Genomic DNA, 16,182 nt, shown 5'->3' with positions numbered 1-16,182 from the left:
TCTGATGGGTCTACAGCTGAAAGATCCTGAGAGCTGGGGCGTGGCCAGAGCACTATATAAGCTGCCCTTGAAAACAATAATGGGGAGATTTTTGTTTCAACGATGACCCATGTCTCTGTCTCTATGTTTGTGTGTGTGTGTGTTTAAACCTCCAGGCCCTTGCCCAAGACTCATGAACTGTCTCTCCAAGAGCAGGCGCTGCACTACAGGGATAGTACTGTAGTACACGTAGTAGTACCGACAGTACAGAGAGGAGGAAGCAAGATTCATGACAGAAAACAAAAATAAAATTAAGAGAAAATCTTGGGAATTTTGAAAAATGCTATTCACTATAATAACAGAATACTCATCAAGCCTGGAAACCACGATTAACCTGATCAAACTGGTTTCTTACCAGAAATGCAGGGACAGTTCCACATATATAAATAAACAAACATAATTCCACACAAAAATAGACTAAAAGACAAAACTATGTGATCATCCCATTAGAAAAGGCCTTTGACAAAATCCAACATTACTTCATGATAAAAGTCCTGGAGAGACTAGGGATACAAAGAATATACCTCAACATAATAAAGGCAATTTACAGTAAGCTCACAGCCAATGTCAACCTAAATGGAGAAATACCAAAGCACTTCCACTAAAATCAGGAACACGACAAGGATGTCAACTCTCTATACCAATTCATATAGTACTTAAAGTTTTAGCTAGAGCAATAAAACAACTGAAGGAGATCAAGGGCATACAAATAGGAAAGGGAGAGATTCAAGTATTTTTATTTGCAGATGATACAATTTCTATACATAAAAGACCCAAAGAACTCCACCAGGAGACTTATACAGCTGCTAAACACTTAAGCAAAATAGCAGGATACAAAATTAAAACACAAAAATCAGTAGTCTTCCTATATATAAATGAAAACAGGGAACAGTACCTTTTACAATAGTCTCAAAAATACATATTGTAATAATTCTAAACAAGCAAGTGAAAGACTTCTATAATAAAAGCAATAAGACACTGAAGACATCAGAAGATAGGAAGACTTCCCATGCTCATGGACCCATAGGATTATTGTGAAAACAGCCATTTTATTAAAAGTTATCTACAAATTCAATGCAATCCCCCCAAAAGCTCAACACAATTCTTCACAGAAATTAAAACTTGATATGGAAAGACAAAAAAATTCAGGGTACCAAAACAATCATGCAAACAAAAGAACTGAAGAAGAAGTTCATTATCCCAAAGTTCAAGTTGTACGACAAAGTTACCTTAATAAAACCAGCATGTTATTGGCATAAAAACACGCATAAAAACACACACTGATCAATGGAATTGAATTGAAGACCCAGACATAAGTCCATACACCTATGAATACTTGGTTTTTGACAAAGAAGTCAAAAATAGACATTGGAGTAAAGATCACATCTTCAACAAATGTTTCTAGTCAAGCTGGATGGCTGAATAAAGAAGAATTCAAATAGAACAATTATTTATCAGCCTGTACAAAACTCAACTCCAGATGGATCAAGGATATCAACATAAGCCCAGACACCTTGAATGTGATAAAAGAAAAATTGCTGGAAAGGTTCAAGCTTATTGGCACAGGAAATTACTTTCGGAACAGGACATTGATAACAATAAGATCAACAACTAATCAATGAGACCTCAGGAAGCTGAAAAGTTTGTGTACAGCAAAACACACTATAATTTCAGCAAAGTAGCAGCCTACAGAATGGGAAAACATACAATAGAGGGTTGGTATCTAAATATATATTAAATATATATAAAGAACTAAAAAAACTAAACAAAAACACAACAACAACACAATTAAAAGTGAGATACAGAACTAAGCAGAGTTCCCAAAAGATGAATCACAAATGGTTGAAAAACACTTAAAGAAATAAATGGTCAACCCTCTTAACAGTGAAATGCAAACTAAAACTACTTTGAGATTTCATCCTATACCAGTAGGAATGGCCAAGATCAATAAAAACAAATCACATCACATGCTGGTGTGGATGTAGGGAAAGGGGAAACTTATTCACTGCTAGTGGGAGTGCCAACTGGTACAGTCTCTATTGAAATCAGTGTGGTGGTTCCTTAGAAAGCTGGGAATCTATATGCATCAAGAGACACCTATACCACTCTTGACACAAGTTCTTTCGATATACAGGGCTCTATATCCTACTACAGAGGTACTTACTCATCCATGTCCACTGCTACTCTATACATAATAGCCTGAAATTGTAAATAGCCTGGATGTTCATCAGCTAGTGAGTAGATAATGAAAATATGGTACATTTACACAATGGAATACTATTCAGCTGCTACAAAAATGAAAGTCACAGGTAAATAGATGGAACTAAAAAAAATAATCATCCTGAGAGAGGTGACTCAAACTTTAAAAAGGCATATATCGTATGTTTCTCTTATATGTGGATGTTAGTTTTCAAACCTTCAATGTGTGTGCTACAATTCCCACAAAAATTAAGTTTTTAATATGGGAGGGAATGGGAGTAGGGGAGGATCTCCCAAGGAAGGGGAAATAGAATATAGTAGTGTGGAGAGACGAAGGGAAAACTAGAATAAGAAGATTATACAGGGAGGGGGATGAAGGAGAAAGGTAAAGCAGGGAATATGGAGAGGAACAACTAACATTATGGCCATTTGAAAAACCATATGAAAACCTACTACTGCAGAAGCTTCCTACAATCTATACATAAATGAAGAATTTAAGTGAAGTCATCAAATAAGGGAGACAATGCCCCAACTAGACATCTTATGCAACCAAATAAAACCTCCAGTGCCAGGAATGGATTGCATCATTTAGTCGCTGGCTAAAGGGACCCAATGGAAACACCCAAACATCAACACTATTGCCAAGGCTATTGGTTACTCTCCAATAACCTGATGGAAAGACCCTATTGCTGAAGACACTTACGTCATCAGTATCACCCAGCTATAATCCGACTTCAAGACATCCTGATGCAACAATGGTACAAATGTCATGGGAGTAAACAATCCTTTTCTGATTGGATTTCAGGCCAACTTCAGGAGATGGAACTCATATCTGGTACCATCTGCTTAAGTGGCCAAGAACCTGAGACCAGAGAGTTCATGCTTTTAGGGGAAAAAACCCTAATACTATGTATAATTCTGCTACAAGTGCACAGCAATAAAATGGTTTCCAGTGACACTGGCATATGATTCTACCCATAGGTCAATGCCTCACTCAATCCTTATCAAAGATGCTTCTTCCTGCAGTAGATGGGGGCTAACAGTGAGACAGCAACTGAACAATGTGCAGAGAATGAGAGACTTTGGAGCACTCCATTCTAAATTGGGATTTCTTCATCAAACCTGCCTCTCAAAGTTCAGGGATCTATTTGGAAAAAAAGGCAGAACGATTCTAAGAGCCAAAGGGGACAGATGACAGCAAGGAAACCTTATTTTCCATATAGAACAGGACTGATGCACATATGATCTCACAGAGACTGTGAAAGCATGTATAAGACTTGCACAGATTAAAGCCAGATGGAATCCCAGCACTGCGAGGGTGAAGTAAATATGGGATCCCACCTTTACCAAGAAGCTATCTGCAGCTGATATCCACTGGCTAAGGAATCTCACTGGCTGTATTAGCCACACCTGGAGGTGGGGGGAGGCTCCATGGCCAGGAGGAATTGGCCAATACAAAATAAACTCAATGTTATTTTTGTAGACTTTTTGCCTCATTTTGCTTTTTTTTTTTTAAATTTTATTGGTCTTCTGCTTGTTTTTATTTTCATTTTGTAGGTGTGTATGGTTCTTGTTTTTGTTGTTGTTTTGGGTTTGTTTGTATTAAAGAGATAGGGAGAAAAAATATATAGTTGGGTGAATAGGGAAATAGGAAGGAGCTGGGAGAGCAGGAAAACGAAAAATGAAATCAAAATATATTTTATTTTCAGTAAAATTGTTTAAATTCATAGAAAGAAATAAAGATTTGACATTTAAGTCTGTGCCAACATTAGAGTCAAATAAATGGCATCACTCAGTAAACACACACACACATACACACATACACACACACACACACACACACACACACACACACGTTGGAGAAAGCACGGTATTAGGGGAAAAAAGAACCTGAAAAAGAAGTGTAAGGATGCCGGGCGGTGGTGGCGCACGCCTTTAATCCCAGCACTCGGGAGGCAGAGGCAGGCGGATCTTTGTGAGTTCGAGACCAGCCTGGTTTACAAGAGCTAGTTCCAGGACAGGCTCCAAAGCCACAGAGAAACCCTGTCTCGAAAAACCAAAAAAAAAAAAAAAAAAAAAAAAAAAAAAAAAAAAAAAAGAAGTGTAAGGATGAAATAGTGTTGAATTAAAAAAAAAAACAACAAAAAACAACATAATTTAAAATCCTAGTTTCGCCACTGTATAGCTATTCAACATTTTTTTAGACTCAGTGTCTGTCGAAAATGAAAGCATTTGGGCCAGATTTCAAATCTGTATTCTGTGACTGTTTAGAATGTAAAAAAATGAGGCTGGAAGATAAACCAGTAGGTAAACTGATGGCTATGGTGGTTATGAAAGCATGAGAATCAGAGTTAAATTAAACAGAACAGGGAAAAACAGCACACAAAGGTTCAGTACTATCTGCAATTTCAGGGATCCAAGGGATCTCCAAACCTATACTCTATGAATAAAGGACACCATTTTCTATTAAACTTCTGTGATAAATTGGAACCTAAGACTAATACATGACTAAAATTATCATCTATATCCCCCAAGATTTCTTAACTTTTTAAAAAAGAATTTTAGGTATTTACTATACAAACTTTATTTTCCATTAAGAAATTAATCTAATTTTTCTTCTCCTTTTTTTCAGTTTTGAAACAGGGTTTCTCTGTTTATCCCTGACTGTCCTAGAACTCGCTCCGTAGACCAGGCTGGACTCCAACTCAGAGATCTGCCTGCCTCTGCCTCCCAAGTGCTAGGATTAAAGGAATGTGTCACCACAACCCAGCTAATACTATTTCTACAATAATAATGGTTAAAGTTTGAGTTATGAGATAGATTAATGCAAATAAGCCATCTCTAGCATCTATTCTAAACATGCTGTGTAACTAAGGCAGATGAACTCTGGAAGCCATTTCTAACTTTAACAGCCTTGCTTTATTTGTATATTACCTGAATATTCTTTGGCAAAACTTCACCTTCCATCCCAGGAATATTAGGTCCTGAATGTGGTTTTGGCTCAAGCCAGAAAGAAACCAGCCAACGAATGACAATGACCCGAGCTTGGATGAAAGGCTCTTTTGTACAATATATTGCTTCATTGGTTTCAGCATCCTTCTTTATCATCACATAATGAGGCTTTGGTCTGATCTGTGGGATATCTATGTGAAAAATGGAAAGCAAAACATAAAATGAAAAATGCAATTACTCTTAGCTAAGTCTACATTTTTAAACTCTTAGGAGATAATCTGACAATACACTGGTTTTTGAAGTGTTCATTTAAAAATAATCATTTTATAATGTGAGATGCTAGTTAAGAACCTAGAAGAATGAACCATATATTAGACTAATATATAAAAGTATGACTTTTCCAAAATACCATCAATCCCAGAAGCAGAGGCAAATGGATCTCTGAGTTCAAGGCCAGCCTGGTCTACAGAGCAAGTTCCAGGACAACCAGATCTGTTACACAGAGAAACCTTATCTTGAAAACAAACAAACAAACAAAAAAGGAAAACACTCAATGAGATAGATGGCTATGATGGCAACACCGGAGCCTGCTAGTTGCCTGAATTTGCCACATCCTTCTTCAAAATAAATTTTCTGCATACAGACTTATCTCTTCCTCTCATATATAGATTGCCTAGGTCTTCCTCTAATCAAGATTTGTACACAAGACTCTAACGTAAGGCTCCAACAGGTCACTTGGCAAAACCACTAAAAATTGGACAAGAAATGACAAAAATAATTTAACAATTTCTAAAATTTGATTGTTCGCTGAACCCTTGAGAAATCATAGGAAAACAAATTCACAATATAAATTTTAAAGTTGGGCATAATAGCACATACCTGTAATCCCAGCACTCAGGAGGCTAAGACAGGAAGATCACAAACCTGGGACCAGTCTGGGTCTGAGTTATTGGGCTATGTATCAAGTTCCAGACCAACTTAGGCAGCTTACCAATTCTGATCAAAATTTAAAAAAAAAAAGAAAAAAGTACACACACACCCTAATGATCATAAAAACATTAGAATTCAATTTAATCTACTGCTAACTCCAATGGATGAGATCCAGAGAGTATACTTTTAGTGATCCCTTTCCATTCTCGGTAAAAATTTGTTACCACAAATGTACTTTCATTATGAATCTGGGTACAGCATCATACAAATGGTCAGTTTTCTGTAAGTAAATACCAACTTTACACTGACATTCTATTCTTATGTGTGTTCTTTTATAAAATTCAGAATTATACCTACCAAGTACAGGATGATATAAACTATTCTCCTTGCAGATGTTTGGGAAAATATAAGGCAAGTAAAACTTCTTAAAATGTGAAAACAAAAATGAAAATCCCCTTTCTTGGTTTTCTTTGTTCTTCCATTCTAAACTTTTTACCTAAAAATAAATGATATTGTTAGAATTATTCAATACAGAATCTCTTGAATATAGTTTAGCTGTTATAAACAAGCCTATAGAGGTTATAATATATTGAACCTTTTAGACTATGAACATAATAATATATAGCAAATGTTATTCTTCATTTTATTAACATAATATACAAAGTGGTTTCACTACACAATTTTCATACATACACATATAATGTGCTTTAATTATAATCCATCCTTTAAAACTGGTCTATATAAAACTGTATTACATATATTTTAAAAATTCTTACACTAAATTGTGTATTGCAAAATTGTGAAAATGACTTGTTTGGCTGTATTAATGACAAATACAGTAATGTTCTTTCCTCTCTATCTCTTCCTGGATAACTGTGATCAACAACAGAGGTATATATGGCCAGGAGTATGTGTGTGTGCATTCACAGTGGTAGTAGGCAAGTGCAGATACCAAATCTCAAGAACAGGAAGCATGTTATACATGAAAGGCAGCAGCTCAGTTGAGACTTTAAGATTGAGATGTATATAGAGATTGTTCAGGCAATGTAAAGTAGAGGAGTAGGAAGACACAGAGTAATAATACTCCATTTTGGACTTCCAGCAAAATGAGAAAGATACCTAAGAAAGGAGTCTACAAAGGCCCAAGGTAAATTATTGGAGTCCAAACAAGTTAAGGAGAATGTCTGCAATGCATGGAAATGGTATTTAGGTAAATATGATCACTTTTAAGAAGGCTAACTAAATAATATATTGAGAATATGAGACAAGCTTGTCACAAAGGAAAGGATGGACCAAAGGGGACAGATGTGTTTATTCTTTGAGTTTAGTCTTTAAGAGGATGCAGAAATAGCAACACTCAGTATTGACAGTAATGAGCAATCCAAGTACCTAGATACTAGATTTCAAGAAGGAGCCTCCAGAGACGGCAAAGGAAAGTACAAGACAAAACTGTAACAGTAAAGAATTATACTGGAGCACTTTTAATCACAGCACTCAAGACGCAGAGGCAAGTGAAATACTACGAGTTCAAGGCCAGCCTGATCTACACAGGAGTTCCAAGGCAGTCATGACTACATCGACAGACTCTGATTCAAAACAAACAAATTTAAGAACAGAAAAAAAGGATCTACAAGAGCGAAAAGAATTATACTGAGGAAGAGCAAGATGGCTCTGTGGGTAAAGGTACTGCCACCAAGCCTGGAAACCTACGTTCAATCCTCTAGGACACACATGATTGAAGAAAACAATCCTGTTCTCTGACCTCCACATTTACATCATGGACACCCCTTGCCTCCCTCCAATGAAATAAATAAAAATGCAACAAATTTTTAAAAGAATATTATTAGAGACAATGCAAAATAAGTAGGGAAGGGAGAAAACCTTTGCAGATAATTCCTAGTCTACATGAATGTATGCTATGACAGGATTATTCCTTTCTTTCTTTTTTTTTTTGTGGGTATGCCACATTAAGCAGACTTACACACTTGGGTTTCATTTGTAATCTGAGACTCTGGTTGTACTAGATTGTGAAGGTGTTTTAAAAGCTAAAATGACATAATATATCCCATAAGCTTTCTATTGGCATTACAACAAGCTACAACACATGCTGAATAAAAGCAACACAGATTAATCACCTTCCACTCTGTGACAGGATTATTTTTCAATGTTGGCTAAAAAGAGGAAATATTCAAATATCCCAACAGATACACACTTGGCATATACACATAATAAAAAGAAACAACTAATTATGCTAAAACATGATAAAGCATTTGCTAATTTGTAAAAGAAGCAGGTCAAAAAAAAAAAGAATTCACTGTGTGAATCCATTTTGACTTCATCAAATGAATTCATTTATTTGAAACGTTAAGATAAGCAAAAATAGATTAGTGTTTTCCTAGAGCAGGACATGGAGTGACACTGGAATAAGACTCTTAACAGGTTTGGGATTTTATTTTACGAGAGGAAACTAAAATATTTCAAAACTGCATGTAACAACAGCAGGACAGTCCTTAAGAACATCCACTACACTGCATATTCCATGTGACAGCTAGACTGCATGTCCATGACAGTTCAATAAGCCACACTCAAACAATTACTAGTTGGAAACCATCATAATAAAAATTCAGCCAGATGGCTGAGCAGTGGTGGCATATGCCTTTAATTCCAGCACTGGGGAGGCAAAGGCAGGTGGATCGCTGTGTGCTCAAGGCCAGCCTGGTCTACAAAGAGAGTTCTGGGACAGCCAGGGCTGTTATAGAGAGAAACTCTGTCTCAAGGGAAAAAAATTCAGCCAGAAGCCTTAAATAGATACTAAAACTATGAGTAAAATTTTGAAGAGGTTACATAATTAGAATGTATTTCCCCCAAATATTGACTGATAAAAGGAAATATAGTATTAATAGTATTATCACATTTGAAAAGCCTGGTAGAGGGTCTGGAGAGATGGCTCAGAGGTTACATTGCCTGCTCTTCCAAAGCTCCTGAGTTAAATTCCCAGCAACCACATGGTGTGGCTCACAACCATCTGTAATGGGGTCTGGTGCCCTCTTCTGGCCTCCAGGCATATACACAGACAGAATATTGTATACATAATAAATAAATAAATAAATAAATATTTTTAAAGAAAAGCCTGGTAGATACCACCTTAATAAAAACATCAAGATCTATACTACAGATGTACATGGATTCACTCAAAAAGACCCAGAGATCTCAAAAATAATCATTAAATTATAAGACTCAAAAATTAGAAAAATATCTTTTTGACACTGAAGTAGAAAAAGATTTTTTTCTTTTATTCCTTAGGGTATGGGGTTGGGGGGTCTTGCTATATAAGCCTTGGCTGGCCTGGAACTCACAATTTAGAACACACTGGCATACAACTCTTAAGAGATCCACCTGTTGCTATTACTACTGCTGGGATTAAAGGAGTGTGCCATTTATCCCAGCAAGATCTATTTTCTCCTTGAGAGCAGCATCAAAAATCTGGTTCATAAAAGGAAAAAAAAAAGACTTGATTTCTTGTACTTTGTCAAATTAAAAGGTATCTCTTCTTCAAAAGAAAATAGGGCAGGCAAAGTGACTCTCTGGATAAGTCTTTCCACACAATCCTGATGATCTGAGTTCAATTCCCAAATGCCCACCAACATTATAAAGTAACTGTGATATTTCTGTATGACAAATCTAAAAAACAAAATGGAAAGATACTGTCTTGTACCCTGTAAAGATGTGTCACTTGTTTTGGTTTAATAAAACGCTAATTGGCCAGTAGCCATGCAGGAAGTATAGGCGGGACGACCAGAATAGGAGATTCCTGGGAAGAGGAAAGATTCAGTCTGCAGCCTTCACCCAGACACATGCCTCACTGATAAAAGGTACCAAGCCATGTGGCTAACACAGACAAGAATTATGGGTTAATTTAAGATATAAGAGTTAATAAGAAGCCTGTACTAATAGGCCAGTTTATAATTAATGTAGGCCTCTGTGTGTTTCTTTGGGACTGAACAGCTACAGAACCAGGTGAGACAGAAACTTCCAACAACAGAAAGACCCTGTTGCTAAAAACACCACCCACTTTGGTTACAGGTCATACAGAAATCAGTCTCAAACTCACCAGAAAACTTTCTCCTGTTGGCTAGCTAACGTATTTCTGCAAGATATTATGAAGATTGTTGTGAGGAGTGGGAGAAGACTCTGGTGGTCTTATGTCAGACTGGACCCTGAATGTTACAATGTTGAGCTGCCAGGACAGTTATGCCTACTGATGTAAGAACAGGCATGATGTTATGGAGTTAAACAATTATTAGTGGATTAAAGGCCTGCTTCACAGGAGGGATCTCGTGTCTAGTACTGTAAACCTGGTCAAAATCCCTAGACTGGAAAGATCACAGGAACCCACGGTGATGTTTTGCTAAATGGTTATGCAGTCAAAATGTTTTCTAAATATTAATGCTTACATCCACTGATTTGTTTTACTCTAAATCATGGTCAGAAAAGCTTTTTCTTGCCGTAACAGTTAGTAAAGAAACTGGTCAAAGTGCTAATAAGAAGTGACTGTGAATGCCCAGCCATGGACGGGTCAAAATACATCTCACCTAAGGCTTACAGAACATCACAGCTGAGTAGATGGAGAGAATGTAAAAGTCAAAGGATCAAGAAAACTCCAAAGGCTGAATATGTGATGGTGTAATAAAACAAGATTCAATAAATCGTGATTGGCCTACAACTTCAGAATTCCAGAGGCTGAATCAGGAAGATTATGATTTGATGCCAGCCTAGGAAAGGCTATGTAGGTAGTTTCAAACTAGTATGAGGCTACAAAAGGAAGGGAGGGAGGGGGGAGAAAAAGAAAAGATGAAAAGGAAGATCCAGCAAATGATAAAACCCGATGTGAAAATTAACTGTATAAGCAATTACATCTCAATTAACCTATAAGACAGTTTTAAAAACTCCTATGATGCATAAACTTTTCAAAAACAAAATAATGATGAGAGTAACAAGTGCCCATTACAGAACACTTCCTGTGTGTTGTGCCCCTTGAATCTTAGCACTTTGCACTACTGAGGTTTAAATAGAACAGACCGTATTCTATAAATGAGGAAACCTAAATGTAGAATGGTTAGGTAATTTAACAAAGATCACACTACTAGTCAAAAATATAATCAGAATTAAAACTCTGCTAATCTTGCTCAGGATCCACATTAACAATATAATGTTTGTTTCTCAGGTAAAAGAACTTTTGCATGTGAATAATTATAAATAGTAAAAGTATGTGAAAAGGTATGTTCATCAACTCGAACACTCATATTTCACAACTAGAGTTGAGAAACACTTATTGTTTAAGTGTTAAATGTAAATTAGTTTTCCCCAATTCCTATCCTGTCAGTCACCCTCTTGTTACATCTTGAGAGACTGATCCTAAATCAAGCAGCTGTTCATATTTCACTGAAGCACCAGAAGTTCTGGTTATAATGGCAGGATCAGAAAGTAAGTCTGACTACTTGTGTAAGAAGCTCACACACATCTAAAGTCTACTTCACAGCAGGATGATGGCACACACCTGCAAACCCAGCACTCAAGAAGCAGAGGCAGGCAGATCTCTGAGTACTGGGTCAGCCAGAGCTACACAGCAAGTTCCAGCATGGCCAGAGATACATAGTAAGACCCTGTTTCAAAACATAAACAGAAGACTCTACTTCATGGGGCTGGGAAGTGGCTCAGGAGGTGAAGTGCCTGGAAGCATGAGGACCTGAACATGGATGCTAGGTTCCCAAGGAAAAACTATTCACCGTGGCTTGCATCTATGGCAGGACAGAGGGGCAGGTAAGCAGACCCCCGAAGCTCAGTGGTCAGCCAGTTTGGCTGAACTGATGAGGTTCAGTGACAGAATGACAGATCCTGTATCAAAAAGAAAGGTGGAAAAGGAACTGAAGAAGACAATTGATGGCAATCTCTAGCCTCCATACACAGATGTGCATGTACATACACACATGCACACATACATAAAAGAATCTACTTCATACACATTTCTCTCTTCAGCTCTAAGACAGTCTGAATAAGAATGGTAGTGTTTGGAAGGAGAGGACTTGTTGGAGAAGTACATCATGGGAGGCCGGCTTTGAGAATGTAAAGACTTGTGTCAGTTCCAGTTCATCCTCTCAGCCTCCGCTCCTGTTGCCACGCTGTTTCTCTTCAACTGTAAGCTCAAAACTCTTTGTCTTTCTTATTCATGGTGCTTTATCACAGCAACAGAAAGATACAAGTTCTCTGAGTTTCATAATCTCCTAATGATTTGCATTTGAGGAAATGACAATAACATATATCTTCAAAATTAAAAATTGTGTCATTATCCAAGAAAATAAGCAAATATCTACTATAACAAAGTAAGGATAATCCAGCAGAATGGAGAGTATCTTTTCATAAGGAGAAAAAAGAAGAGAAAGAACACCAGAAGGTTCCGGGTGTGCCTGCAAGTAAGCACAGAGAAAAGGCCATGTGCCCATGCAGTAGAAAGATGGTAACATACCTGAATTACTATATATTTTAAAAGTGCTTCAAGAAAATAGCTTGTGAGGTCTTCTTGTCCTTTATCTCCTGACTGCGGGGGAACAAGAGGGGTGACTTCCTCTATAGTTACTTGAGCTATCCGAAGACAAAAAAAATTGTATAATCATAAGACAAACTGCATTATACATTATACAAAAATATGACCAAATAAAATATAACAAAATAAGCAATGAAAACTGCTCTTAAAATTTTCTGAATATTTTATGTTGAAATATATCTGACTATATCCTGGCAATCTATAGTCATTGTAAACTTGAAAACTGGCTTTTTTGTGAATCCATGATTGAGAGGAAATTGAACAGGGATGAGCAGATATGTAGTAGATGAGGATGCATGGACCTCACTGGAGAAGATTCACATTGGGAGTGTCAATTACAGGTTGCCACAATATGATGAGAAACATTACTACAAGGTGCTTACCCATAAAGTTAGTATTCTGATTATATGTGAGAAATCTGTGTTTTACTTTTCAGATATTAATTCACTATAATGAATGCTGCTGCAAAAATAAATAAATAAATAAATAAATATTAATTAATTAAACCCACAGTTAGCAAAATGTTCTCAAATTTCCCAAACAGAACAATCAGTAACTGGTTATACTGCCCAAGTTAGTAAGCCCACAACAAAGCTATTTTTCAATTCTAAAATAATACACAGTATGCCATTTTGACACCCATTTTAAAAACTTACTATTTAAAAGAACAACCTTTTACATTTTGCACCCTGTCCTCACCTGGTAGTACCAGTGTTTTGTTTTGCAAAGCTATAAGCCCCCATTAAGACCCAAGGACTTCTAAGCAGCTATAGAGAAATGTACAGGTAGCTCTGTAAACAGCAAAACTTCTATCCTCAGGGCCGAAAGAGGGCTCACACAGTAGAGTGTGTACTGCTCTTGTTTGCCCCAGGTTTAGTTCCCAGAACCTACATCAGGTGGCTCAAAAACCACTGGACACTCCAATTCCAGAGGATCTGAGACCTCTTTCTGGGCTCTGTAGACACCTACGTGCAAATGGTACACAGACAAGTAGACACACATACATACACATAAAAAAAATTAAAGGAAAGTTCAAATTTTGTTCTCAGAAACAGAATGCAAAATAGTTGGTCAAAATGCATTTTAAACTAATAAAAAGAAAAAAAAGAAAGCTAGATCTAAAAATAGAGACAAAAGGAAACCTACAGATGGGATGGACGGCAGTGATCCAAAAGAAAAAATGTTCAAGGAACATTTGTTGAAGACTTCAGAATGACGTGTATGTAAATAAGCAGATATAAGTGGTCTGTTTAAACTGGTATATTTATAGATTTTTATGCAAACTTGGTTTTGTTTCTAAAATTTTATGCTACAAGTACAGTTTGCTTTGCTATAAAAACCTGTAATTTTTGGAAATATATATTACAATAATATGGAACATCCAATTGAGTACAAGTTATGGACTAAACTATGTACTCCCAAAATTCATTTGCTGGAACATGAACCCTCAATGTGATTGTATTTAAACATAGAGCATGTAAGGTTATACTAAGGCTATTAGAGTTCAATCCTAAATGTATGAAACTGGATATAGGGAGAGAAGAAACATCAGAGGGTTTGCTCTCCATGCACAAGCATGCAAATGCACTAAGGAAAAGATCATGTGAGCACACAGTGAGAGGGTGCTATATGTAAGCTGAGAAAAGGCTCGCCAGAAACTGGACCTGTCAGCATCTACTGTGATCTCCAACCTCCAGGAAATATACTTCTGCCTGAAGTCACTTAGTCTGTGGTATTTTGTTAGGCAGCCCTAGTCAACTAACACAGCAACATTTATTACAAATGCTTACTAGTAGCCGGGCGGTGGTGGCGCACGCCTTTAATCCCAGCACTCGGGAGGCAGAGGCAGGCGGATCTCTGTGAGTTCGAGACCAGCCTGGTCTACAAGAGCTAGTTCCAGGACAGGCTCCAAAGCCACAGAGAAACCCTGTCTCGAAAAACCAAAAAAAAAAAAAAAAAAAAAAAAAAACAAAAAAAAAAAAAAAAAAAAAAAAACAAATGCTTACTAGTACAAGAATATGTTTAACAAAAAAATAACCTTGATATTTAAGCAGAATAATAAAAGGAAAAAACTAAAATGTAAAGAAAAAATAACATCAGAAAATCTTAGGGCTAAAAAGGACAAAGATTCACTAGTGAAAAAGACTGAAGTCAAATAACACATCTAAAATCACAAATTCAATTTAAAATAAAAAAGCAACTTTCGATTTATAACATTTTACATGCAGCAGTTTATAGTCACTGCCCAAAGAAAAGCACACTTCTGTTTCTGTGTACACATAAACTAATTCCCGCATACAAAACAATACACATGAAACAGAAACTATAAATTAAAATCCAATACCTCCCAGTAGGAGGATCTTGTTTATAAGATCATCTTTTACTACATAGGGAATTTAAGGCTAGCCTGAAATATATAAAACTCTACCTCAAAGAAATACAGCAAAACATGATGTGAAGAGGTCTATATTAACCCTAATATGGTTTAGATGCTCTGATATCTAGGACTTGGCTACCAGAGATAATGTCCTTACTGGGTCTGGCTAATTCCTAGAGATAGTAATTGACTAACCTGCTAATGATGACTCTCAGATACAAACCACTCGGTCTAAATTCCACGCCCCCATACAGTCCTCTATACGCTTGAGTCAAGGGTATTATTTTCCTGCCTTGATCACTTCAGGACCAAAGACTAGACAACTAGGGACCACCTTTTTGTGCTAGAACCCACTTAAATTATTTAATACACTAGCTAATTTTTACTTGCTCTTACTGATTTGTCACTTCCTTTCATGAAACCACAATAAAATCTCCTGCCCATAATAACTTATGAACATCTGTTCCCTCTGACTAACCCTGATCATTCATGCAAAGAGAGCTACACACATACATTGTCTATGGCATGGAGTGTGCATCTTCTTGGAAACTAAGTAGCAAAGTACATTTCCAACAGCTCTCTTAACCTACAGGCCTCACCAAGCTAGAGTAATACCAATTTACCTTATAAACACTGCCTCAAAATACCATGTACCATAACTGTACAGACATCTGACATTAAAAACAAAAACTATACAGAGGGCTGCAGAGATGTCAGTGAGTAAAGAGCCTGCTAAACAAATATGAGGACTGAGATCAGATCACCAGCTCCGACACTAAAAAAGATTGATATGGCCTTGAAGAACTGTAGCCCCAATACTATGGGGCAAAAACAAGTAGACTGCAGGGGTGGATTGCTGCTAGCAAGTACAGTTGGAACGGTGAATTTCAGACTCAGTACGGAGAAGCAACTGAGGACGATATCCAGCTGTCAATGCCTGACCTCCACATGGCCATCATGGACAAGCACACTTGCACACATGTACATATACTACAAACATTTGTGCACCAAAATGCTACGCATACTGCATACTACACAAAATGCATATAAACGAACACGTTTTTAAAAAAGAAATTCTACAGAA

The 16,182-nt window shown here is 36.9% G+C and overlaps 1 protein-coding gene across 4 annotated transcripts in view; it reads right to left on the bottom strand.

Annotated features, from left to right (window-relative positions):
• Ralgapa1 (Ral GTPase activating protein catalytic subunit alpha 1) overlaps positions 1-16,182 on the bottom strand; it is a 209,075-nt gene that overhangs the window by 156,359 nt on the left and 36,534 nt on the right. For all 4 annotated transcript variants that reach the window (XM_038335965.2, XM_038335967.1, XM_038335968.2 and 1 more), the window contains 3 exons: positions 12,644-12,759; positions 6,478-6,616; positions 5,173-5,381 (listed from right to left, as the gene is read on the bottom strand). In XM_038335965.2, coding sequence (XP_038191893.1) covers positions 5,173-5,381; positions 6,478-6,616; positions 12,644-12,759 — 464 coding nt within the window. The remainder of the gene's footprint in view (positions 1-5,172; positions 5,382-6,477; positions 6,617-12,643; positions 12,760-16,182) is intronic.

The sequence above is a fragment of the Arvicola amphibius genome, chromosome 7, assembly GCF_903992535.2.
Source record: "Arvicola amphibius chromosome 7, mArvAmp1.2, whole genome shotgun sequence".
Classification (NCBI taxonomy): Eukaryota; Metazoa; Chordata; class Mammalia; order Rodentia; family Cricetidae; genus Arvicola; species Arvicola amphibius.
This window is presented reverse-complemented; position numbering and strand designations above follow the sequence as displayed.